At 43.2% G+C, this 23,714-nt stretch overlaps 3 protein-coding genes across 5 annotated transcripts in view; 1 reads left to right on the plus strand and 2 right to left on the minus strand.

Annotated features, from left to right (window-relative positions):
• The window catches only part of LOC140725744 (mediator of RNA polymerase II transcription subunit 12-like protein), a 676,368-nt gene that overhangs the window by 385,364 nt on the left and 267,290 nt on the right, over positions 1-23,714 (plus strand). The gene's annotated exons all lie outside the window — the stretch shown is intronic.
• LOC140725748 (P2Y purinoceptor 14-like) overlaps positions 1-23,714 on the minus strand; it is a 72,877-nt gene that overhangs the window by 49,091 nt on the left and 72 nt on the right. The window contains exon 2 of the mRNA XM_073041604.1: positions 22,050-22,130. The gene's annotated coding sequence lies outside the window, so the exon portion shown is untranslated. The remainder of the gene's footprint in view (positions 1-22,049; positions 22,131-23,714) is intronic.
• On the minus strand, positions 1,788-22,172 carry LOC140725747 (P2Y purinoceptor 14-like). The gene is made up of 2 exons (XM_073041603.1): positions 22,050-22,172; positions 1,788-5,612 (listed from the first exon to the last, which is right to left on the minus strand). Exon 2 carries the CDS (start codon positions 5,608-5,610, stop codon positions 4,492-4,494), a length of 1,119 nt encoding a protein of 372 aa, XP_072897704.1. The 5' UTR covers positions 5,611-5,612; positions 22,050-22,172; the 3' UTR covers positions 1,788-4,491.

Raw genomic sequence — 23,714 nt, forward strand, 5'->3', positions numbered from 1 at the left:
GCTGACCATATTTTTTTTTACCCTAATGCTGGATAGAAGATACGAAGCAGTAACACCAAAGCCTCCAGGATGATGATTATTCTTGATGATGAGGTTGGCACTGTCCTAAATGGACGTGATATAGTCACCGCTGTCCTTTGACTGCAGCGAAGGGTTTAACGGGTGCCTGGAAGTACGTCATTACAATAAGATTTAATAATCTCTTACTGATGGGTGACAGTTAGATCTGTCCCAATCCTGCACATGCTGATGGTGATTAGCAGCATGTGACCGCTCAAAATAGAGCTGCCCTGCCCTGTTGCTCCGTTTGGTGTTGCTGCTGTGAGTATCGGGAGTTGCTTCTGAGGCTGGCCTTGCGCATGCGTCGTGGTGTCGCGTTGCGGTTTCCATCATGGCTGACATCGGCTCTCGGGTGAAAGTGGGGCTGTTGATTTTGACGAGTGAGCAATTTTATATGAATATAAAACCCTGAACTTTGCCTGCATTCTGTAACTTAGCGCATTTTAAGTCGATTTAGCCAAAAATAGTGCCGCTGTAATGTACCGTTTGCACTAATTAGAGGTCACAAAACAGACAAACAGAGCATGAGAGTTTTAGTAGTATATAGATAATGCCATAAGGCATAGGAGCAGAATTAGGCCTTTCGGCCCATCCAGTCTGTTCTGCCACTTGATCATGGCTGATTATTACCTCTGCCAACCCCATTCTCCTGCCTTCTCCCCATAACCTTTGATGCCCTTATTAATCGAGAACCAGTCAACCTCTGTTTTAAATATACCCAATGACTAGGCCTCCACAGCCGTCAGTGGCAATGAATTCTACAGACTCACCACCGTCTGACTAAAGAAATTCCTCCTCATTCTGTCCTAAAGGGACTTGTTTGTATTCTGAGGCTCTGCCCTCAGGTCCTAGACTACCCAACTGTAGGAAATATCCTGTTCACGTCCACTCTATTCATTCATACTCTTGTGTTCTCCTGGGTTTCCTAATGCATCCCAAAGTGGGATTGGTTGATAGTTAACTAGCCGCTGTAAATTGTCCCTATATCCAGGTGTGTGTGAAAATATAACTACTGCAGACGGAATGTGAATTCAAATAATTTAAGGCAGTCTGAGGAAAGCTGCTTTATGAGGGGAGTGGTGGAATCCGGCAGGTATCGTTGAGACCAGGGAACTGATTGTAGACTTAAAGAGAGAGCAACCAGAGGTTGATAAGCCAGTCCTCATTGGAGAATCAGAGGTGGAGAGGGTTAGCAACTTAAAATTCCTGAGTGTTACTATTTCAGAGGACCTGTCCTGGACCCAGCAAGGAAAGTACAGCACCTCTACTTCCTCAGGAGTTTGTGAAGATTCGATATGACATCTAAAACTTCGACAAGCTTCTCTAGATGTGTAGCGGAGAGTGTACTGACTGGCTGCATCACGGCCTGGTAGGGAAACACCAATGCCTTTGAACAGAAAACCCTACAAAAGGTAGTGGATTAGGCCCAGTTACATCACAACTAAAGCCCTCCCAACCACTGAGGACATCTACATGAAACACTGTCACAGGAAAGCGTCACCAGGCAACAGAAACCCACACCACCCAGCCCATTCTCGCTGCTGCCATCAGATAGAAGGTACAAGAGCCTCAGCACTGGAAGCAGCAGGTTCAAGAACAGTTACTACCCTTTGGCCATTGGGCTTGTTGACAAAGGGGATAACTGCAATCACTTGCCCGTTCCCACAACCTATGATCTCACTTTAAGGAGTCTTTATGTTGTTCAGGTTCTCATTATTTATTGATGGATACTTTATTGATCCCAAAGGAAATTAACGTGTCACAGTAGCATTATAAGTACACAGATATACAAATATTAGAAGAGAAGTAAGAAAGAATAAAAAAATTCTTTTTGTTCTATTATTATTTTTGTTCTAAATAAGTAAATTGCTATTTATTTATATTTACATTTGCACAGTTTGTCTTCTGGTGGGTCTTTCAGTGATCCTATTACGGTTACTATTCTATAGATTTGCTGAGTATGCCTGCAGCAAATGCATCTCAAGGTTGTATGTGGTGACATATAAGTTCTCTGATAAAATTTACTTTGAACTTTTGAACTTTGAAAATATGGGAACAATAAAGTGGTATTTGGTTATGGTTAATGTAACTGAGTACTTAATGGTTGGCATGAACTTGGTGGGCCAAGTGTTGATTGACAGTGGTCTGGCTAAACAGAGGTCTGCCTGAGTTGACACTTTCGACCTTGAGATTCCCGAAAATGGGAACTGTCCAGCTGCTGCCCAAGCTGAACTGCGTTGAGTACTCTGATAGTGCTGAGGGAACAAACTAAACTCAATAAAAATATTAAATTTAAGAAAAAGATAAAAGTAAATGGCCTTATTTTCTTTTCATTTCTCTATAACTAGAGTTGCAAACTGGGTTCATATATTTCTTAATACTTGGTTATCATAAAGAACTACTTCTTTGAGAAAAACACCTCTGTACAGTTTCTAATGGTGTTAACTGAATATCAAAGGTTTCATGCAATCTTCCAACTTTAATGCAGTTATATCAAAATTTACAAACTTATTCTCCTTCTGCATATGTATCTGGTGTTGTTTGGTTTTCCCATCTTGAGTCCTCTTCCTCTGTTTTGCACTGAAACATCAGAGTCATGATTTCTCTCATGGTTTTCATGATCTTCAAGCAAAATGAGCTCGTATTGTGCTGGAACGTGTGCCTTGCCCTCTGCAGCTCTGCCTCAGAGTCACTGAAGTTTACATGTCAAAGTCTCTTAATTTCTCAACCTTCCCCACTCAGACAAAGGCACTATCTTGGATCGTTTAATAACATTTCTATACTGAAAAGAGAGGGTTCAATAGATCCACCTTTGAGCACATCTACAAGGAGCAGGACATGCTCTCTTCTTATTGCTGCCATAAGGAAGTCAGTACAGGACCCTCAGAACTCTCACCACTAGATTTAGGAACGGTTATTATCCCTCAACCATCAGGGTCTTAAAGCAGAGGAGATAACTTCACTCAACTTTCCTTGTCCCATCACTTGTTCCCACCACCTGTGGCCCCATTTTCAAGGACTCTTCAACTCATTTTCTCAATATTCATTGTTTATTTATTTATTATTATGATTTTTTTTCTTCTTTGTATTTGCAGTTTGTTGTCTTTTGCACATTGGTCATTTGACCATCTTTGCTGTGTGTGTCTTTTTCATTGATTCAGCTGTGTTTCTTTGTATCTACTGTGAATGCCCACAAGACAGTGAATCTCAGGCTAATATATGGAGACATTTATGTACTTTAATAATAAATTTGCTTTGAACTTTGAAACTGACATAAAAGACCAGTGATGCCACGTTTGAAATATTGTGTTCAGTTTTCTTTAGAGATACAGCACAGTACAGATCCCTCTGGCTCATAATTCAATTGCACCAACATGGCCAATTAACTTGCTAACCTGTATATCTTTGGATGAAATTTGAGCACCGTGAGGAAACCCACACAGTCACAGGGAGAAGGTACAAACTCCTTACAGACAGCAACAGGAATTGAAACCAGGTCGCTGGCAATGTCGTGTTGTTATGCTAACCACTACGCCACAGCGTCACCCTGTTTTAATGGAAAGATGGCTTTGAGGCGAGAAAGTGTGTAGAAGGTAATTACGAGGATGTTGCCGAGCCTCAAGAGATTTAGCTATCCAGAAAGTTTTTTTCAATACTGCAGGTGAATGAGGAGTGATCTTATTGAGATGAGGGACATTATTAGGATCAATGCATGCAATGTTTTTCTCAGGGTTAGGGAAGCAAGAGCTAAACAGCATAGATTAAGTTGAGAGGGCAATGAGTTAATAGGAACACGAGGGCAATTTTTTTCATCCAGAGCATGGTTGTTATATAGAATGAGTCAGGTACATTAATGACATTTACTTAGACAGATATGTGGATTGGAAAGATTTGCATATGAGCCAAGCAGTGGAAAATGGGACTAGGTGAGATGGATATCTTGTTCAGCAAGGAGCAATCAGGCAGAAGGTCCAGATTCCTTATTGTACCACCACTTGGAAGTTCAGGTCAGGCCAAGATCAGATCAGAGAATTATGAGAAAGTGCTAATGGGACAAATTCCTGGTTCCTTTTTCATCCTGAATTTTTGGTGGTATCTGACATTGGATTAATGATGTGTAAAATTATCAAATCACTTTGCTTTCTGTTGTAAAGACCTGTTGGTGAAGTTGTTGGGGGGCAATTTCCTCTCAATGGCAAACAGGAGTCCATTTATGGGGTTGTTTATTTAACAGTAGATGGTGATCCACTGACTTGTACCTTTCTCCATCATTATTTGAGAAATGGGAAGAATTAATACAGGAAATAAATGATGAATTGTTGCCAGAGGAATTTTGGAGGAAAAATTCTCCAAATGTGTATTTGACAAAGTGACAGATATTTCACGATTTTGATGTTCCTATCATTTTGTTCATCCTGAGAAGTGTAGCATTCAGATTTCTGATGAGTCCCATGGTAGGTTCATCTCAATAGATTCCTTTGTGTCGGAGGTGAGCTGGAGAGAATTAGAATTGATCTGTTCAGCTGTCGCTTTCCTGTAGACACTGGTTTGGTTGGAGGTGGCGCTTGAGTGTGGCTTGTTCCTCCCTTCACTCATTTTGATTGTCAGTCTTCTCTTCGCTCTCAACTTTCTGCACAGTTGTTTGGTGAAGGCCTTGCACAGGAGGAAGTAGATGACTGGATCGAGGCAAACGTTGAACGCACACAGGAGCAGTGTGAACTCCTTTGCATAGTACAGACTGTTACTTGTTACACAGTTTTTGTTGGCCAATCGGTATTTGTCGTACGGGATCCTGATAAATTGGTACGGCACAAAGCAGATGAAGAAGACAGCCAGGATACTGAAAATGTTACGGTTTGCTTTCTTTACCACGGTGCTAGAGTCCTTCTGAAATTTCTGTTTGGACCAGTATAATTTCTTTAGGATGGCTAAATAACACAGAGTGAGAAGGAGAAAAACAGCCCAAAAAATAACTTGGCATTTGATAATTATAAACTTGTGCCAAATACGCCCGATATCACTTTTCAACTTCATGCAGGCACCTGCAGTTTCGGGTGTGGGGTCCTTGTTGGTCAAAATGATGCTCGGCAGAGCAAAGCTCATTATAAAAACCCAGCAGCCCACACTGATCACCTTGGCAACCGTTACTTTCTGCATGAAGAGATTTTTTTGAGGCTGAACAATCTTAAGGTACCGGTCGAGGCTGATCAGGCCAAGGAAGATTATACTGACATACATGCTGCTATAGAACAGAACAGCTGTGTAACGACACACAATGGCTTTCAACTGCCAGGTCCCAATAGGTGTATCAGAGAGGATCTTAAATGGAAGTGTAACTACCAATAGCAGGTCAGCTGCCACAATGTTCTTGAGGTAAATCACAAAGCTGGACTTATTTGGAACATGGCAGAAGATCCAGGCAGCCAATACGTTCAGCAGGAGTCCTCCGATGAAGACCAAGGAGTATAAGAGAGGAATGGGCACTTTGGTCACAGTGGGGTCACGCAAATCGCGGCAGCTCAGATTCTTTGACGAGCCTGTGGTGTTCATTTCTGAATCAATGAAAGAAAAAGGGAATGAAAATGGAGGAAATGGATTAATTCCATCCAAAATTCAGAATATCACAGTGAATGGAGGAGTCATTGAGGTTTACAACAATGAAGCAGGCTCTTTGCCCCACAACTCCATCATAAGCACTAGCATTCGTAGTATACAGGACATCATCAAGGAGTGATGACTCAGAAAGGCGGCATCCATCGTTAAGGACCCCCATCACCTAGGTCATGCCTTGTTTTCATTGTTACCTTAAGGACAAAGGTACAGAAGCCTGAAGACATACACTCAGCAATTCAGGAACAGCTTCTTCCCCTCTGCCATCCAATTTCTGAATGGATATTGATGCCATGAATACTAACTCACAACTTCTATATTTCTATTTTTGCGTTACTTGTTTCATTTAATCATTATTTATATATAATGTAATTCCCATTTTTTTTCTATATTATCAAGTATAGACCAAGGAGATGGTGGTGGACTTTAGGAGATCTAGGCCTCATATGGAGCCAGTGATCATTAATGGAGAATGTGTGGAGCAGGTTAAGACCTACAAGTATCTGGGAGTACAGTTAGACGAGAAGCTAGACTGGACTGCCAACACAGATGCCTTGTGCAGGAAGGCACAGAGTCGACTGTACTTCCTAAGAAGGTTGGCGTCATTCAATGTCTGTAGTGAGATGCTGAAGATGTTCTATAGGTCAGTTGTGGAGAGCGCCCTCTTCTTTGTGGTGGCGTGTTGGGGAGGAAGCATTAAGAAGAGGGACGCCTCACGTCTTAATAAGCTGGTAAGGAAGGCGGGCTCTGTTGTGGGCAAAGTACTGGAGAGTTTAACATCGGTAGCTGAGCGAAGGGCTCTGAGTAGGCTACGGTCAATTATGGATAACTCTGAACATCCTCTACGTAGCACCATCCAGAGACAGAGAAGCAGTTTCAGCGACAGGTTACTATCGATGCAATGCTCCTCAGACAGGATGAAGAGGTCAATACTCCCCAATGCCATTAGGCTTTACAATTCTGCCGCCAGGACTTAAGAACTTTTTAAAAGCTATTATTAATGCTTTTTGAGATAGTGATTTAGATGCATATCATATTTTTTACTGAGTTAAGTATTGTATGTAATTAGTTTTGCTACAACAAGTGTATGGGACATTGGAAAAAAAGTTGAATTTCCCCATGGGAATGAATAAAGTATCTATCTATCTATCTATTGCATTGAACTGCTGCCGCTTAAGTTAACAAATTTCACGACACATGCCGATGATATTAAACTTGATTCTGGTTCTGAGATTCTACACTGATCTTTGATCAACCAAATTCCATTTCATCCACATTCATCCCATTTTATGTGGTTTGACCTGTTCAGTATTTCCAGGATTTCTTTTTTTTGGACGTTAAAAAACAGAACGGAACAGCAGAGACAAACCCTTCTGCCCTGATATCTGTGCCAATCACATTGCCAATGTAAAGCACTCCCATCTGCCAGAACAGTCAGTAATCCTAATCCTGTTCATATGTCTTACTAAGTGCCTCTTAAACATTGTTGCCATAATTGCATCCTGTGTGTTCCCTGGTAGAGCATTCCAGGCATCCAACACTCCGTAAATTAAGATGATTGTTTGTGAAACTCCTTCAAAGCTCCGAACTCTCACCTAAAGACTATCAGGTGCTGGAGCAGAATTAGGCCATTTGGCCCATTGAGTCTGCTCTGCCATTTCATCATGACTGATCCATTTTCCCTCCCAGTCCCAGTCTCCTTCCTTCTCCCCTGTATCCTTGATCTTTCAGAAACACTGGAACTGAAATAGTTCCGGAACACTGGAAAATTGCAATTGGTCCACTCTTCAAGAAGACAGAGGGAGGCAGAAAAAAAGTAAATGATAGATCAGTTAGTCTGACCTCAGTGGTTGGGAAGCTGTTGGAGTTGATTGTTAAAGATGTGGTTTTAGGGTACTTAAAGGCACATGATAAAATAGGCCATAGTCAGCATGGTTGATAGAGATCTAGAAGATTATATGGCTAGCAGGAAAGAGCTTAAGTATAAAATTAGGAGAACCAGAAGGGGTCATAAGAAGGCCTTGGCCGTCAGGATTAAGGAAAACCCCAAGGCATTCTACAAGTATGTGAAGAACAAGAGGATAAGACGTGAGAGAATAGGACCAATCAAGCGTTACAGTGGAAAAGTGTGTATGGAATTGGAGGAGATGGCAGAGGTACTTAATGAATACTTTGCTTCAGTATTCACTACAGAAATGGATTTTGGCGATTGTAGGGATGACGTTCAGTGGACTGAAGAGCTTGAGCATGTAGATATTAAGGAAGAGGATGTGCTGGAGCTTTAGGAAAGCTATCAAGTTGGATAAGTCACTGGGACTGGATGGGATGTACCCCAAGTTACTGTGGGAAGCGATGAAGGAGATTGCTGAGCCTTTGGCAATGATCTTTGTATCATAAATGAGGACAGGACAGGTTCCGGAAGATTGGAGGGTTGCAGATGTTGTTCTTTATTAAGAAAGGGAATAAGGATAGCCCAGTAAATTATAGACTAGTGAGTCTTACTTCAGTGGATGTAAGTTGATGGAGAAGATCCTGAGAGGCAGGATTTATGAACATTTGGAGAGGCATAATATGATTAGGAATAGTCAGCATGGCTTTGTCAAGGGCAGGCCATGTCTTACGAGCCTGATTGAATTTTTTGAGGATGTGACTAAACACACTGATGAAGGTAGAGCCGTAGATGTAGTGTATATGGATTTCAGCAAGGCATTTGATAAGGTACCCCATGCAAGGTTTATTGAGAAAGTAAGGAGGCATGGGATCCAAGGGGACATTGCTTTGTGGATCCAGAATTGGCTTTCCCACAGAAGGCAAAGAGTGGTTGTAGACAGGTCATCTTCTGCATGGAGGCTGGTGACCAGTGGAGTGCCTCAGGGATCTGTTCTGGGACCCATACTCTTCGTGATTTTTATAAATGACCTGGATGAGGAAGTGGAGGGATGGGTTAATAAATTTGCTGATGACACAAAGGTTAGGGGTGTTGTGGTGTGGAAGGCTGTCAGAAGTTTCAGCGGGACATTGATAGGAAAGCAGCTGATTGGGCAATCAAGGTCAGGTGACCAAGCAGTTTGAAAAGCTCAAACAAATAAATAGAGGGGTAGCTCAAGCGGAGCGGCCAGTGAGTGAGTAGGCCAGTAAAGTAGTGGAGCTTTTGAGGCTTTGATGAGAAGAGGCAGAGGACGAGCTTGCTCACAGTTAGGCTTTACAATGTCTCCTGAGACGGTGATGTGCCTCTCATGTGAGATGTGGCAGTCTTGGGGGATCTCACCTCTCCCACAGAGTCACATCTGCTAGAAGTACTTGCGGCTGAGCGATATGGAAGACCGTGTGAGGAATCTGGAGCAGCAGCTGGATGGCCTTCGACTCACAAGGGAGAATGAGGCAGTCATAGATGAGAACAACAGGGAGGTAGTCACACCTAGGCTGCCGGAAGCATGTTGTTAAGTGACAGTCAGAGGGGGGAGAGCGAAGGTGAGTAGACAAGTAGTGCAGAGCACCCCTGTAGCCTTTCCCCTGAATAACAAGTATACCGTTCTGGATACTGTTGGTGGGGATGAACGACCAGGGGTGAGCCACGGTGGCAGGGCCTCTGGCACTGAGTCTGACCCTGTGGTGCAGAAGGGTGGGACGGAGAAGAGGAGAGCTGTCGTCATTGGAGACTCTATAGTCAGGGGACCAGACAGGAGATTTTATAGACGTGTGAAGGACACTCGCATGGTTTGTTGCCTCCAGGGTGCCAGGGTCTGGGATGTCTCTGACCTGGTGAACAACATCCCGGTATGAGAGGGAAAGCAACCAGAAGTCATGATACATGTTGGTACCAATGACATAGGCAGGAAGAGGGATGAGGTCCTGAAGTGTGGGTTTCAGGAACTAGGCAGAAGGCTGAAGGACAGGGCCTCAAGGGTGGTGTTCTCAGGATTGCTACCAGTGCTACGTGATAGTACTGTAATGGTAAGAACTGAAGGAGATGGCAGTTGAATGCATGGCTGAGGAGTTGGTGCGAGGGGAAGGGTTTTAGATCTTTGGACCATTGGGATCTCTTCTGGGGAAGGTGGGACCTGTACAGATTGGAGGGGGAGCAATATCCTTGCTGGTAGGTTTGCTAGCATGGTTTGAGAGGGTTTAAACTAACTTGCAAGGGGGATGGGACCCGGAGCGATAGAGCAGTGAAAGAAGTGCATGGAGTAAAGCCAGATCTGACATATAGAGAGGCTTTGAGGAAAGAGAAGCAGAATAAAGGGTGTAAAGGCAGTAAGGTAGAAGGGCTAAAGTGTGTGTACTTCAATGCAAGAAGCATCAGGAACAAAGGTGATGAACTGAGAGCTTGGATACATACATGGAATTATGATGTAGTGGCCATTACAGAGACTTGGCTGGCACCAGGGCAGGAATGGATTCACATTATTCCTGGATTTCAGTGCTTTAAAAGGGATAGAGAGGGGGAAAGGGGAGGAGGGATGGCATTACCGGTCAGGGATACTATTACAGCTACAGAAAAGGTGGGTAATGTAGCAGGATCCTCTTTTGAGTCAGTATGGGTGGAAGTCAGGAACAGGAAGGGAGCAGTTACTCTATTGGGAGTATTCTATGGGCCCCCTGGTAGCAGCAGAGATACCGAGGAGCAGATTGGGAGGCAGATTTTGGAAAGGTGCAAAGATAACAGGGTTGTTATCATGGGTGACTTTAACTTCCCTAATATTGATTGGCACCCGAGGTGTTGGAGTTGTTAAAATACATTAGGACGGATAAGTCCCTGGGGCCTGACGGAATATTCCCCAGACTGCTCCACGAGGTGAGGGAAGAGATTGCTGAGCCTCTGGCTAGGATCTTTATGTCCTCGTTGTCCACAGGAATAGTACCGGAGGATTGGAGGGAGGCAAATATTGTCCCCTTGTTCAAAAAACATAGTAGGCATAGTCCGGGTAATTATAGACCAGTGAGCCTTATATCTGTGGTGGGAAAGCTGTTGGAAAAGATTCTTGGAGATAGGATCTATAGGCATTTAGAGAATCATGGTCTGATCAGGGACAGTCAGCATGGCTTTGTGAAGGGCAGATCGTATCTAACAAGCCTGATAGAGTTCTTTGAGGAGGTGACCAGGCATATAGATGAGGGTAGTGCAATGGATGTGATCTACATGGATCTTAGTAAGGCATTTGACAAGGTTCCACACGGTAGGCTTATTCAGAAAGTCAGAAGGCATGGGATCCAGGGAAGTTTGGCTCTGTGGATTTAGAATTGGCTTGCCTGCAGAAAGCAGAGGGTCATGGTGGAGGGAGTACATTTGGATTGGAGGGTTGTGACTAGTGGTGTCCCAAAAGGATTAGTTCTGGGACCTCTACTTTTCGTGATTTTTATTAACGACCTGGATGTGGGGGTAGAAGGGTGGGTTGGCAAGTTTGCAGATGACACAAAGGTTGGTGGTGTTGTGGATAGTGTAGAAGATTGTCGAAGATTGCAGAGAGACATTGATAGGATGCAGAAGTGGGCTGAGAAGTGGCAGATGGAGTTCAACCCGGAGAAGTGTGAGGTGGTACATTTTGGAAGGACAAACTCCAAGGCAGAGTATAAGGTAAATGGCAGGATACTTGGTAGTGTGGAGGAGCAGAGGGATCTGGGGGTACATGTCCACAGATCCCTGAAAGTTGCCTCACAGGTAGATAGGTTAGTTAAGAAAGCTTATGGGGTGTTAGCTTTCATAAGGCGAGGGATAGAGTTTGAGAGTTGTGAGGAAAAGATGCAGCTCTATAAAACTCTGATTAGGCCACACTTGGAGTACTGTTTCCAGTTCTGGTCCCATCACTATAGGAAGGATGTGGAAGCATTGGAAAGGGTACAGAAGAGATTTACCAGGATGCTGCCTGGTTTAGAGAGTATGCATTATGATCAGAGATTAAGGGAGCTAGGGCTTTACTCTTTGGAGAGGAGGATGAGAAGAGACATGATAGAGGTATACAAGATATTAAGAGTAATACAGTGGACAGCCAGCGCCTCTTCCCCAGGGCACCTCTGCTCAGTACAAGAGGACATGGCTTTAAGGTAAAGGGTGAGAAGTTCAAGGGGGATATTAGAGGAAGGTTTTTTACTCAGAGAGTGGTTGGTGCGTGGAATGCACTGCCTGAGTCAGTGGTGGAGGCAGATACACTAATGAAATTTAAGAGACTACTAGACAGGTATATGGAGGAATTTAAGGTGGGGGGTTATATGGGAGGCAGAGTTTAAGGGTCGGCACAACATTGTGGGCCAAAGGGCCTGTACTGTGCTGTACTATTTTATGTTCTATGATTGGGAACCTTTTAAAATCCAACAAAAGGCAACTAAAAAGCTATGAGAAGGGAAAAGATGAAATATACGGACAAAGTAGCCAATAATATAGGGTGGGATACTAAAAGTTTTTACAGTTATCCAAAGAGCAAAATGAAGGTGAGAGTTGATATTGGACCACTGGAAAATGATGCTGGTGAGGTAGTAATAGGGGACAAATAAATGGCAGATTACCTTAATGAGTACCGTAGATTCCGGATTATAAGCCGCTACTTTTTTCCCACGCTTTGAACAGCTTTGAACACTGCGGCCTTTACTACGGTGCGGCTAATGCATGTTTTTTTTTTCATGCCGCCAAAAACATTTTGCCTCGTAACAGTAGACCAATAAAATTGATGAGTAGTTCACAGAGGTCCAATGAAATTGTACGATAAATCAAGCGCACTTTCACAATTAAATTATTGTAAATCAGTCATTTGTACTCACCCTCATCAACATGGAAAACACTCGAAGAAAAGCATTGTGCTGCCTTTATGGCAGTTATTTAGTTTATAATATTTTTGCTTAGTAATTCATTTGTTAGTATTTTCTAGTTAAAGTTAGAAGTGTTTTAAGTATATTTGTTTTCTGTACTACATCCTGGGATGCTATGACGTCACATCCGGTTTCGCCGCGTCTTGTGGGGAAAATACCGGTTTGCGATAAACAGAAAGGAGGGGGCGAGCGCATTAGACCCGCGCAATGATGCAGCTTTTAAGTTAAAGGCGATCAATAACTTTTCCTGGTAGGCTGCAGTATATATTTTTTTACCAGTCGTTAGGAGATATTGGTATGTTGTTCATGCACTGTTCAGTAAAAAAGTATACGCAACGTAATTTGTGTGTTACCGATACATATGTATATTTAAAAGTAGCCGTGTTACAGGCACGGTTCGAAAAAAAGCATTTGCAATATGTATTTGTTTATGTTACCATACGGATTTAATTAAAAGTTAAAAAATCCTCACGTGTAATATCTTTCTGTGTAAATATCTCATATTACAACGTGGGACACCTGCGGCTTAAAATCCGGTGCGGCTTGTACAAGTACAAAATTGATTTTCTTTCTAAAATTAGAGCCTGCGGCTTTTAATCAGGTGCGCTCTGTAGTACGGAATCTACGGTACTTAGTATCTGTCTTCGGAGGACACTAACAGTGTGCCAGATTTGCGTGTGTGTCAGGAGTTAGTGCCTTTGCTATTACAAAGGAAAAAGTGCTGGGCAAACTCAAAAGCTTCTAAGATGGGTAACTTACTTGGATCAGATGGACTACATCCCAGAGTCCTGAAAGAGGTTGCTGAGAGATAACGGATGCATTGGTAATTATCTTTCAAGAATCACTTGATTCTGGCATGGTCCTGGAGGACTGGAAAATTGCAAGTTGGGAAGTTTGCGGATGATACAAAGATAGGTGGAGGGGTAGGTAGTGCTGAGGAAGCAAAGTGATTTCAGCAGGACTTTGACAAATTGGAAGAATGGGCAAAAAAGTGGCAGCTAGAATACAGTGTTGGGAAAGTGTGATAATGCATTTTGGTAAAAGCAACAATAGTGCAGACTATTATCTAAATGGGATGAAAGTTCAAACATCAGAAGTGCAGAGGGTCTTAGGAGTCCTCTTGCAAGATTCCCAGAAGGTTAACTTACAGCTTAAGGCTGTTGTAAAGAAGGCAAATACAATGTTGGAATTTATTTCAAGTGGAATAGAATATAAAAGCAAGGAGATAGTGCTGAGGCTTTATAAGACACTAGTCAGGCTGCATTTGAAATATTGTCAACAGTTTTTGGCCCCATATTTCAGAAAAGATGTGTTATTATTGAAGAGAGTCCAGAGGAGGTTCATGATGATGATGATGATTCTGGGAATGAAGGGGTTAACATTGGAGGAGCATTTGGCAGCTTTGGGCCTGTACTCTCTGGAATTTAGCAGAATGTTGGGGGGATCTCATTGAAACCTACTTAATATTGAGAGGACTAGATTAGGTGGATGTGGAGAGGATGTTTCCTATGTTGGGGTATCCAGAACAAGAGGGCACAGCCTCAAAATTGACAGGTGGTAAGGAGGAATTCTTTTAGCCAGGGTAATAAATCTGTGGAATGCTTTGCCACAGACTGTGGTGGAGGCCAAGTCCAAGGGTGTATTTGATTGGCCAGGGCACCAAAGGATATGGCGAGAAGGCAGGTGTATGGGGTTGAGTGGGATCCGGGATCAGCCATAATGGAATGGTGGAGCACATTTGGTGAGCTTAATGGCGTAATACTGCTTCTATGTCTTTTTGTCTTATGGTCTAAATCTTTTGGAATTCCTTGAAGAAATAATTAGCGGGATAGACAAGGGAGATTTGGTTGATGTTGTGTACTTGTGTTTTCTGAAGGCCAAGGTATCGTCAATAAAGCTGCTTAACAAGCCATAAGCCCATGGTATTACAGGAAAGATCCCCACATGGATAAAGCAGTGGCTGATTGACAGGAGGCAAAGGGAGCCTTTTCTGGCTGGCTGCCTGTAAGTAGTGCTGTTCCACAGGTCAGTGTTGGGACTGATTCTTTTTATGTTTTCTGTCAATAATTTGGACGATGAAATTGATGATTTGTTGTAAAGTTTGCAGATGATAGGAAGATAGGTGGGGGGAGGTAGTTTTGAGGAAATAAGAGAGGCTACAGAAGAACTTAGACAGATTAGGCGAATGGGCAAGGGTGTGGCAGATGGGATACAGTGTTGGAAAGTGTATGGTCTTGCATTTGGTAGAAGAAATGAAAGGGTTGACTTAGGGAGTCCTTTTGCAGGATTCCCTAAAGGTTAATTTGCAAGTTGAGTATTTGATGAGGAAGGCAAATGCAATGTTAGCATTCATTTTAACTGAACTAGAATATAAAAGCAAGGATGTAATGTTGAGACTTTATAAGGCACTGGTGAGGCCTTATGTAGAGTATTGTGAGCTGTTTTGGGCCCCTTATCTTAGACAGGATGTGGTGAAACTAGAGAGGGTCCAAAGGAGATTCACAAAAATGATTCCAGGGTCAAATGGCTTGTCCTATGAAGACTGTTTGATGGCCGTATGCCTGAATTCACTGGAATTCAGAAGAGTGAGGGTTGACCTTATTGAAACCTATCCAATGGTGTGTAAACTGGATGTGGAGAGGATGTTTCCGATCGTGGGAGTGTCTAAGACCAAAGGGCACAGCCTCAGAATAGAAGCTTGGTTGTGATGGAATGGAGATGAGGTGGCATTTTGTTAGCCAGAGAGTAGTGAATCTGTGGAATTCATTACTACATGCAGCTGTGGAGGCCAAGTCAGGGGATGAAGGGATATGGGATACAGGGTTGGGTGGGTGGGGGGGGGGGGGGGAGGCAGGAGATTGGGGCTGAGAGGAAAGAATTGATCAGCCATGATGTAATGGTGGAGCAGACTCGATGGGTCAAATGGCTTAATGCTATACCTATATCTTATGGTCTTACGGTATACCTTCATGACCTGACTAATCTGAAATATATCAACCTGTGCCTGAAATATACTCAATGATTTGGCCTACACTGCCACCTGTGGAAATGAATTCCACAGTTTCACCACTCTTTGGCTGAAGAAACTCTTCCTCATCTCTGTTCTAAAAGGATGACTCTCTATTTTAATGTGGTGTTCTCTGGTCTTAGACTCCCCCACCACAGGAAACATCTTCTCCACATCTATTCTATTGAGACCTTTCAGACTGTGCCATTTAGCATTTGACATTTCCACTCAGGGGGTAAAATAGTCTGACTCCCTACAGTATGCCTGCCTCACATAATATAGGCATCTGTCAGGCCATTCCCGATAGTCTGAACCTCCAGCAAAAACAGTGCAAGCCTGTCCAATCTTTCCTTTTAGCTAACAGTCTCGTATTCAGGCGACACGCTGGTGAATCTCTTCTGGAACCCCTACAAAACGTCCACATTCTTCCTGCAGTGTGGAAAGCAGAACTGGATGCAGTTCTGAAGATATGGCCTCAACAAGGATTTATGTGGCTGCAGCCTGACCAGTCAACATTTCCACCCAGCGGCCCAACAGAGAAAGGCACCCAGGCCATAAGCTGCCTTTAACAGCCTGTTTTCTGTGTTGCCCCCTTCGGGAAGTTTTGGATTTCCTCCCAAAGATCCCGTATATTAGGGGTTCCCAACTTTTTTTATGCCGTGGAACAAAACCAGTAAACAAGGGGTCTGTGAGCTCCAGGTTGCAACCCCTGCTCTATATATCTGGTTTCCTAAGGAAGCTGCCACTTATGAAGTACTTTACTCTTACATTGGACTTCACAAATTCCCACACCTCACAGCTGTCCAGATTAAACTCCATGCCTTTTCTCTGCTCAGATTTCCAACTGGTCTCTACCCTTCCTCATTCACTACAACTCTGCCAATCAAAGTGATTAGTCCATATATGTTTTTGTCCAGCTATCTATTTCACAAGCAACAGAGATCCCCATAGCAATCCCTGTGGAGCACCCCGCTCTGAATCCTATATACCTTCGTACCAGTTCAGACTAGATTTCACTCTTTCCCAGTTCCAGCTACTTGATGCTGATTTACTTTCCACAGCTGCTGCCTGCCAAACTGAATGTTTCTAGTGTTTTCATTTGGAACACCTGCAAACAGAACATGTTGAGATGTAAATAAGTGGAATGATTCACCTTTGTTGCCAATGAGGGCTTTCCATAAACATTGCAACAGTCTCTCAATACTGAGCATAAGACATAGGAGCAGAACTAGGCCATCTGGCCCATCTAGTCTGTTCTGTCATTCAATCATGGCTGATCCTTTTTTCAAATTTCCTCTTCAACCCCAGTTCCTGGCCTTCTCCCCGTAACCTTTGATGCCATGTCCAATCAAAAACCTGTCAACCTCTGCTTTAAATACACCCAACAACCTGCCCTCCACAGCTGCACGTAGCAACAAATTCAGACAGACAGACATTCTTTATTGATCCCGAGGGAAACTGGGTTTTTTTTAATTACGAACCAAGTATTCCTCTACTTGGTTTACTATTCCAACCAAGAATAGTGTAGAAATATAGCAATATAAAATCATAAATAATTAAATAATAATAAGTAAATTATGCCAAGTGGAAATAAGTCCAGGACCAGCCTATTGGCTCAGGGTGTCTGACACTCCGAGGGAGGGGTTGTAAAGTTTGATGGCCACAGGCAGGAATGACTTCCTATGACGCTCAGTGTTGCATCTCGATGGAATGAGTCTCTGGCTGAATGTACTCCTGTGCCTAACCAGTACTTTATGGAGTGGATGGGAGATATTGTCTAAGATGGCATGCAACTTGGACAGCATCCTCTTTTCAGACACTACCGTCAGAGAGTCCAGTTCCACCCCCACAACATCACTGGCCTTACGAATGAGTTTGTTGATTCTGTTGGTGTCTGCTACCCTCAGCCTGCTGCCCCAGCACACAACAGCAAACATGATAGCACTGGCCACCACAGCCTCGTAGAACATCCTCAGCATCGGCCGGCAGATGTTAAAGGACCTCAGTCTCCTCAGGAAGTAGAGATAGCTCTGACCCTTCATGTAGACAGCCTCAGTGTTCTTTGACCAGTCCAGTTTATTGTCCATTCGTATCCCCAGGTATTTGTAATCCTCCACCATGTCCACACTGACCCCTTGAATGGAAACAGGGGTCACCGGTGCCTTAGCCCTCCTCAGGTCCACCACCAGCTCCTTAGTCTTTTTCACATTAAGCTGCAGATGATTCTGCTCACACCATGTGACAAAGTTTCCCACCATAGCCTTGTACTCAGCCTCATCTCCCTTGCTGATGTATCCAACTATGGCAGAGTCATCAGAAAACTTCTGAACATGGCAAGACTCTGTGCACAATTCCACAATTTCCACAAATTCATTACCCTTTGGCTAAGAAAGGGCGCCCCCTCCATCCTGAGGCTATGCCCTCTTGTCCTAGACTCTCCCACCATGGGAAACATCCCTTCCACATCTATAGGCCTTTCAACATTCAAAATGTTTCAGTGAGATCTGGGGGTGAGGGGGGAATCCTTCTGAATTCCAGCAAGTACAGACCAGAGCCATCAAACGTTCCTCGTATGATAACCCTTTCATTCCGGCAATCATCTTTGTGAACCTCCTCTGGACCCTCACCAATGCCAGTACATCTTTTCTAAGATGAGGGGCCCAAAGCTGTTCACAATACTCAGGGTGCCTTTTAAAGCCCCAGCATCACATCCTTGCTCTTGTGTTCTAGACTGCTTGAAATGAATGCTAACATAGCATTTGCCTTCCTCACCACTGACTCAACCTGCAAGTTAACCTTCAGGGTGTTCTGCACAAGGACTCCCAAGTCCCTATGCATCTCAGATTCCTGGATTTTATCCCCTTTTAGAAAATAGTCCACACATTTTTTTCTACTACCAAAGTGCATGACCATGCTTTTTCCCAACATTGTATTTTATTTGCCACTTTCTTGCCCATTCTCCTAATCTGCATCCTACCAGTTTTCTCAACATTAGCTGCCCCCTCCACCACATCACCTGCAAACTTGGTGACAAAGCCATCTATTCCATCATCTAAATCATTTATATACTGCATAAAAAGAAGTAGTCCCAACACCAACCCCTGCAGAACATTACTAGTCACTGGCAGCCAATCAGAAAAGGATCTTTTTAATTCCACTTGCTGCCTCCTACCAATCAGCCAATGCTCGAACCATGCCAGTAACTTTCCTATAATACTATGGGTCTTAACTTGGTAAGCAGCCTTATGTGTGGCACCTTGTCAAAGGCCTTCTGTAAGTCCAAACAAGCACCATCCACTGCATCCCCTTTATCTATCCTACTTGAAATCTCCTCAAAGAATTCCAACAGGTTCGTCAGGCAAAACTTTCCCTTAAAGAAACCATGCTAACTTTGTCCTATCTTGTCCTGTGTCATCAAGTACTCCATAAACTCATCCTTAACAATTGACTCCAAAATCTTTCCAACTACTGAGGTCAGGCTAACTGGTCTATAATTTCCTTTCTGCTGCCTTCCTCCTTTCTTAAAGAATGGAGTGACATTTGCAATTTCCCAGTCCTCTGGCACCATGCCGAAATTCAATGATATTTAAAAGCTCATCGCTAATGCCTCCACAATCTCTACCACTACTTCTTTCAGAACCCTAGGGTGCAGTTCACCTGGTCTGGGTATCTTAGGTCTTTCAGCTTTTTGAGCACCTTCTCCCTTGTAATAGTAACTGCACTCACTTCTCCTCCGTCACAGCCTTCAACATAAGGCACACTGCTAATGTCTTATACAGTGAAGACTGATGCAAAATACACATTTAATTCATCAGCCATCTCCTTGTCCCCTGCTTTATTTCTCCTGCCTCATTTTCTAGTGGTCCTATATCCACTCTCATTTCTCTTTTATTTTTAGCATACTGTACTTGAGAAAACTTTTACTATCACCTTTTATATTACTTGCTACCTTGCTTTCATATTGCATCTTTTCCCTTCTAATGACTTCTTTAGTTACTCTCTGTAATTTATTAAAAACTTCCCAATCCTCTATCTTCCCACTAATTATTGCTTTGTTCTATGCCGTTTCTTTTGCTTTTACAATAGCTTTGACTTCCCTTGTCAGCCACAGTTGTACTATTTTACCATTTGAGTATTTCTTCATTTTTGGAATATATGTGTCCTGCATCTTCCTCATTTTTCCTGGAAGTGCATACCATTGCTGCTGTGCTGACATCCCTGCCAACAGCTCCTTCCAATTTACTTTGGCCATCTCCTCTCTCATACCATTGTAATTTCCTTTACTCCACTGAAATACTATTACATTAGACTTTACTTTTCCCGATCAAATTTCAAGTTGAACACAATCATATTGTGATCACTGGTTCCTAAATGTTTTTTTTAACCTTAAGCTCCCTAATTGCCTCGGGTTCATTACATAACACCCAATCCAGTATAGCCCTTGATCTCCTAGTAGGCTCAACAACAAACTGTTCTAAAAAGCTATCTCTTAGGCATTCAACAAATGCACTCACTTGAGATCCATTAGCAACCTGATTTTCCCAATCGACCTGCATGTTAAAATCTCCCATGACTACCATAACATTGCCCTTTCTATTTCCTATTGTAACCCGTGGTCCACTCCCAGCCTCTGTTGGAAGGTTTGTATATTACTGCTATCAACGTCCTTTTACCCTTGCAGTTTCTTAACTCAGCCCACAAGGATTCAACATCTTCCAATCCTATATCACATCTTTCTACTGATTTCATGTCATTCTTTACCAGTAGAGCCACACCACCCCCTCTGCCTACCTTCCTATCCCTAACCTTGGACATTCAGCTCCCAACTACAACCATCCTTGAGCCACGATTGAGTGATGGCCACAACATCGTACCTGGCAATCTGTAATATTGCAACAAGATCATCCACCTCATTTCTCTTATAGTACACGCATTTAGATGCAACACCTTGAGTACTGTATTTGCTATACTTTCTGATTCTGTATCCCTAATGATTTGAAACTCAGCCTGTTGGCTGCAACTAAGTCCCATCATCTACTTGCCCTCCCTGACAATCTAACTGCACGCTATCTTTACTTGTTTACCATCCATCCTATCTTGAGTCCCTTCACTCCGGTTCCCACCCCCTTGCCAAGTTAGTTTAAACCCTCCCCATCAGCTCTAACAAACCTGCCTGCGAAAATATTGATCTCCCTTGGGTTTAGGTGCAACCCATCACTTTTGAACAGGTTATACCTCCCCCAGAAAAGATCCCAATTATCCAAGAACCTTGTCTGATGGAACCAAATCAGAATTCATCTCCGCAATGTTCCACCAGTCCACATAGTTTCCGGAAATGGACCATCTTCTCCCTTCCTCTTGCAGGGTGGTGTCTACTAGTTTCCTGACCCTCAGCGGTAGTGACATTGTTCACTTCTCCCTTCTCCTCCCCATCCTAGCTCCGAACTCACTGCAACCCAGTTACAAGCCTTTACATTGAGATAGTTTTTAAGATCCAAGCGATAATTTTTTTCATAGCTTCTCTATTCTGGAAACTTCCCTTCTTTGTTTTCTTTGTTTTATTCTTATCACATTTGATTCAACAACAGTTACAGAGAGTGTGCAGGCAAACAGTTCTGCATTGGCTAAACACTGAACCTGTTGTCCTCATGAGTACAACAGTTTGAGCCACAGAGTAGTACAGCATAGGAGTAGACCTTTCAGTCCATCTAGTCTGTGCTGAACCACTTAAACTGCCTACTCCATCAACCTGCACTGGGACCATAGCTCTGTATACCCCTACCCATCTATCTACCTATCCAAACTTTTCTTAAACATTGACCTCGAGCTCACATGCACCACTTGTGCTCGCAGCTCGTTCCACACTCTCATGACCCTCTTAATGAAGAAGTTTCCCCCTCAGGTTTTCTTTAAACTTTTCACCTTTCACCCTTAACCCATGACCTTTGGTTGTAGTCCCACTTAACCTCAGTGGAAAAAGCCTGCTTGCATTTACCCTATCTAAAACCTCTCTTAATTTTGTATACCTCTATCAAATCCCTCCTCAATCTTCTATGTTCCAAGGAATAAAGTCCTAACCTATTTATAATTCATGTCTCCAGAGCCAGAAAAGTCCTTGTAAATTTTCTCTGTATTCTTTCAACCTTATTTACATCTTCCCTGTAGGTAGATGATCAAAACTGCACACAATACTCCAAATTCAGCCTCATCAACATCTTATACAACTTCTTGAATCAAGGAAGCCCAATATCCTAATCAATGAACGCCTTTATGCATTTTGAATTTGTTCCACCAAATCTGCTGAATTCTATATTTTTTGTTCCTGCTTTATGTCTTTCAAGTTATAAGGGCTTCTTCAGTTTCTGTTTTTCAAGCCTACTGATGCACGCTTTCAGTTGACTAATTGCAAAATTGCATCTGTCAGTGTCGTCTCTGTAAAGGGACTGATGTTCGGTCCCTATACTTTGTGTCACACATGATACAGCAAGTTGTAAAGATTTTAACTTTCCCTCTTATAATAACACATTTATTTAAAATTTTAACATAAGAACAGTTGAAAATCATCACTTACTTCAGTCCTTGGATCGAGATATCCTTTCCAAAGTTTTCTTTCCAGCGGTGTAAATTCCAGCCTGTGCAACTCAGCCTAAAACTAGTGGATACATATAAAATATCAGGTGCCTGTTCTCCTTCAGAGAAGTTACTGAGCGAATATGTAGCAATTTAGTTACCCTCAAGCTGTTGTGAAGATTTTGAGGAAGTTAGTAATTTCCTGACTTCAGTGCATAACGCAATCAAATTCTGCCATCCAGTGCACACTAGGGTTGGGTATGTGTGCTCACAAGTAATTCAAAATCAGAAAATAAAGCCAGAAGATGCCAAAAATTCAGAAAAAAAAACCAGATGATGCTAGGAAGATGCAACAGGTCGGGCAGCATCTGTAGAGAGTTAAGCTGAACTACTGTTTCAGGTCAACGTTGCGATGATTTGGCATACACTACCCAAGAAGAAATGTGAGGCAGGTTTAAAAGGAGTGAAACAGTGATGGGGTGGAGATACATCTCTACCAAAGGAGAAATAAGGTGCTCTTTCCCTCTGGTAGCCTGCAGGTCACCCTTAGGCAAGATGTAACACTTGCTTAGCTCTCCAACACCTCCAATGAGGGTTACGTGAAGCCACGTGGTGGATGGCCATATGAGCAGCTGGTGCATCTCACAAGTCCTGGTTTTGAGACCACTGACACCACTGAAGAGTATAAGTAATGGCTAGGGTCACCTGTCTTGTAAGGACACTGCTCAGAAGAAGGCAATGGCAAACCACTTCTGTAGAAAAAATTGCCAAGAACAATCATGGTCATGGTGACCTACGTCATATGATACAGTACATAATGGTGATAAAACAGTTTCCCAGGTAATAGCACTGATCCCTCATAGTTCCAGTGACCCAGATGCAAATCGATCTCTGGTCTGTCTATACAAAGTCTCCGTGGAGTGCCACTGTAGAGTAGCTCTTGGCATGGCACTATTCCAACTTGGGGCTTCCCGGGGTTTGAACTTCAATTCTGGTGCTGTCTGTAAGGACTTTGTTTTCTGTGGAAATTACCAGGATAGTTGATGAAGGCAATGCGGTGGACATTGTCTACATGTACTACGGTTCTTTGTGGGAATGGGACCAGCTCTCGGGGTTCCGTAACAGTCCATTGTTCGCATGCCAAAGGCTCGGCCTAACAATCCGGCTTGGATTCGGAAGCCTAGGATGCCAGGGCTCTGGAGATGGGCAGATGGAGGGTCAGTGTCACGACAGGTGACCCCTGTGTCGTCAGGGGAGTTGAAATATCTACGGCTTTGTGCCTGGAGACCCGGGATCTTTGTGATCTTCAGGCACGGTGCTGGAAAAAAGCGACGTAACAGACTTTTAACATCGTAAACCAGTGAGTTGTTTGTTATGTCTCTCCGCTTGCTGGGAAAATGGAGACAGCTCTTTCTCCCTTATTAGAGAGAGAGGGAACCCGTGGTATGTCAAGTACTGAACACTTTGTGGTGACTGCAAGTCTGTGTCTTTGCTGTTGCTTTGCTCACACTTGAGTGCTCGGTGGCAGTGCAGATGCTTCTTTATGCTGGTGTTGCTCGCTGCCGCTTATACGCGGGAGAGAGGGAGCTGTGGGGGACTTTGGGATTCTAACATTTAACTGTTGGTCATTCTTTGGGAGCACTCCTCTGTTTCTGTGGATGGTTAC

The sequence above is a fragment of the Hemitrygon akajei genome, chromosome 3, assembly GCF_048418815.1.
Source record: "Hemitrygon akajei chromosome 3, sHemAka1.3, whole genome shotgun sequence".
Lineage (NCBI taxonomy): Eukaryota > Metazoa > Chordata > Chondrichthyes > Myliobatiformes > Dasyatidae > Hemitrygon > Hemitrygon akajei.